Source organism: Egretta garzetta, unplaced genomic scaffold (genome assembly GCF_000687185.1).
Source record: "Egretta garzetta isolate BGI_Z169 unplaced genomic scaffold, ASM68718v1 scaffold311, whole genome shotgun sequence".
Lineage (NCBI taxonomy): Eukaryota > Metazoa > Chordata > Aves > Pelecaniformes > Ardeidae > Egretta > Egretta garzetta.
Window position 1 is genome coordinate 131,543 of NW_009258678.1, and position 3,478 is coordinate 135,020.

General features: G+C 50.4%; 1 protein-coding gene across 1 annotated transcript in view; it reads left to right on the forward strand.

The window, feature by feature from the left end:
- The window catches only part of DAAM1 (dishevelled associated activator of morphogenesis 1), an 81,692-nt gene extending 78,231 nt beyond the window's left edge, over positions 1–3,461 (forward strand). Inside the window, 2 exon segments of the mRNA XM_035888667.1 lie at positions 2,322–2,492; positions 2,947–3,461. Coding sequence (XP_035744560.1) covers positions 2,322–2,492; positions 2,947–3,156 — 381 coding nt within the window. The 3' untranslated portion in view covers positions 3,157–3,461.
- The last annotated feature ends 17 nt before the right edge of the window (positions 3,462–3,478 follow it).

Below are 3,478 nucleotides of genomic sequence, written 5' to 3' on the forward strand. Positions count from 1 at the left end.
TCATTTGTGATGATCTGAGTTTTGGTGAAGAGCTTTCACTCAAGCCTAGAGGGCTTGCTTTGCTTTCCGTGTCTTAAAATGGAAATATCCCAGTTTGGGTGGCTTTAGGGTTAGGAGTGTGGCAGCTGGGGCATCTTGGCCAATGAAGGCTGAAGGTGGCAAGAAAGCAGGCTGTTCTGTCTGGTATTGGTGGAAGAGGAGTAAAAAAATGCAACCAGGTCTTCAGGCGAGACGTGAGGTCACCCAGAGGTTGATATCAGAGACAACCCAGGCTGCCCAAGTGACCCCACTTCTATAGGGCAAAATAACACCCGATGTGTAACTTCGGTCTGAGACCTGCCCAGCTCATCTCTCCAGAAGAGGGAGAGGAGCTCAGTGACATGTACTCAGGCCAACTTCAGACCTGACTGGAGAAGCTGCTTAAAAAGTTCACCTTCCCCAGAGTAATGCCTTGGTGAGTGCTTTGCAGCCACGTGCAATGACTTTTTGTCATGTTGTCCTCTTCTCCCTACCAGTCTGGTTTAAATCACAGCAAAGTGGTGGCCATTGCCTGACATCTGTGATTCCCAAGCACCTTTTGCTTCCCCTCTTTCAGCAAAGGGGCACACAGCTGGTTTCCATTTCCTCTGAGAACAATCATCCTGTGTCTCCTCCCTGGCCTGGCCTTCATCTTGATTGAAGTGGCAGGGAGATAGTCCAGCACAGGCCATTTTGGAGGTCCCATCCTTGTCCCACTGCATGAGCTACCTCTCCAAAGACAGAAGTTACCAAGTGTCACCACCTCCTTCTCCCTGGTTGTACCAATGTCCAACTGGCACTGTCCTTCAGACCATCCACCCATGCTTGGGCATTGTGATTGATGATTGCCTTCCTGAGGCCATGGCTAACCCAGGCCACCCTTTTAAACTGATGACAGTAACCTGGCAAATCTTGCCTGCAAGTGAGTTAGGACTGTGGAGGTGGTGACAAATGCTCTGCAAACTGTACCATCTTCTGCTGATTTGACTGGATCTGGAGGAAAAGGTCTGGTCATGGTCTCCAGAGCCATCAAAGTCCGCTTGGAAGCAACACGCAGCGGTTCCCGTGGTTATTGGATAGGATGGGCTGTGTGAAGTACACCAGCTCTTCGCTTTTTAAACACATGTCCAGATTCAAATTGTGTTACTGCTTTCTCTTAGGAAAGCAGAAACATCATTATTTTATAAACTTTATATCCTGAGAGGATAACATTTTCAGCATTTCCCCCCACCAGAATCTCCCGTAACATGGCAGAAAATCTGGTATCTTGATGAAAATCAACAAGAATAACCTCAATTATTTTGACTCATATAGTGGCACCTCTCAGATTCCCCTCTGCATCTTGAAGTGCTAAGTCTCTTAAGTAAACAAAGAAATAAAAATGTCCTACATGTCTTTTGAAGAGCCTGGGGCACCCCCGCAAATAAAACTAAATCATACAGGCAGGCTTTAAAAATGTTCCTCTTGGTCTACCCCGCAAAATCAAAGCAACTAATAAATCTGTTTGTGCTTTGATTTTGTTTTTCTTTTCTTTTAAGCATGCTTATCTCCAGAATGCGCTGTCACAATTTTAAACTTGCTGTGCACAGAGTCTCGTTCAAGCTGGAAGTGAGAACAAAGGATGTAGGTCCCAAGGATGACTTGTGGGCTCCTTGGGGACCAGGACGCATCAGCAGATCGTGGAAGTCCTGTCCTGACCCTTGCTATGGCCTCATTCGACTCCCTTATGTTAACGGTGTGCAAATAGCACAAAAGGCCGGAAAACTCCCTATTTCCCTACCCAGGGCTGTGCCTGAGCCTGGGCAGAAACGTCTTTTAGAAGTTTCACCAACACATTTGGTTTCAATAGCAGAGCATGTGGCAATGATAAATAATACCCCAAAAATACTTCAAAGAAAAACTTAAAAGTGCGAGTTTCCCTTCCCCTGCCGTGTTTACTATTAGTTTTATGTCTTCGGTCTTCGGTCCCACAATATTTTGCTTCCTTGTTTTTACTGCTGCTTAGTTAATAAAGTTGAGCTGGGGTGGGGGAGGCTCAGCAGAGCCAGAGGCAAGAAGGGTTGTGTGGGGGATGTTTTAGCAAAGAGGGCTCGGGAGCAAACTGGGTCAGCTCTTACCGGAGAGCAGGTAAAACGTCAGATGATCTATTTCATGATTGATTCAAGGCTTGAAGAAGCAAAGCCCTGCTCTCAGCCATAGCCGCTGGAAGCTTGCCTCCATTCCATCAGGCTTCCCATGGGGGGATTTTCACCGCTACGGTGGGTATCTCCGAGACTGGTGGACCCCTGTCCTCTCTCTTCCAGTTTTCCAAGGCTGTGAAGCACTTTGGAGAAGACACAGACAAAATGCAGCCCGATGAGTTCTTTGGCATCTTTGACCAGTTCCTTCAAGCTGTGACCGAGGCCAAGCAGGAGAACGAGAACATGAGAAGGAGGAAGGAGGAGGAGGAACGCCGGGCACGCATGGAGGCACAGGTGAGTGGGCACTGGCGAGTCCAGCAGCAACCCTGGGATGCCTGGGGATGGCAACCATGCCATGCTGTCCCCAGCAGCTGGCCTTGCCCATGGTGGGACAGGGAGCACTGAAGCCTGGGCCAGGAGCTTCTGCACTCTTAGACCCACCTGCTTTTCACTGTTGATTGCTTAATTAACTAATGACCTTGGGTTGGTGAGATCTTGGAGCTAAAACGTGCAGCAGAGCTGGTGCTGCCTGTGAGCTGCTGTGACCCACCGGCAGCAGCCGTGGGGCTGTGGACCTCAGCCTGGGGGTTGTATCAATAACCCTGACCAGCTTTTGCATGCTAAGCACTGGGGTGGGAAAACAGTCTTGTTTCATGGGTGTGGGGGTCACCACATGTGTGTTAGGCACCCCCACAACCACCTGCATGAGGGTAAGATGTCTCCTTTCCCTCCACGCCGTGGCACATAGCTGAAGGAGCAGCGGGAGCGGGAGCGCAAGGCAAGGAAGGCAAAGGAGAGCGGGGAGGAAGGCGGCGAGTTCGACGACCTCGTCTCGGCCCTGCGCTCGGGCGAAGTCTTCGACAAGGACCTCTCCAAGCTCAAGCGCAACCGCAAGCGCATCGCCAACCAGCTGGCCGACAGCGGCCGCGAGAGGCCCATCACCAAGCTCAACTTCTGAAAAACAAACAACAACAAAACCCAACAAAAAACCACGGCTTAGTCTTTTTGAAGTGGCTAGGGGTGTTTTTTTATTGCCATTATACTGCCTTGCGATTCAAAGCGCAACAAATGGCACGCTCTTTCTCCCTGCGGGCGAGTGTGTGTGTGTATATACTGTGTATATAGTCGGGTCGGGGGCGCGGATGGAGGTGTGTGGGCAGCCCACCTCGATAGGGGCCAGCGCCGCCTCCGCTCCTCCAACCCACTCCGAAAAGTAGTTCTCCCCCATGCACAAGCACAATGCCGCATCCACGGAGCAAGAGAGGACCCAACCCAGAGAC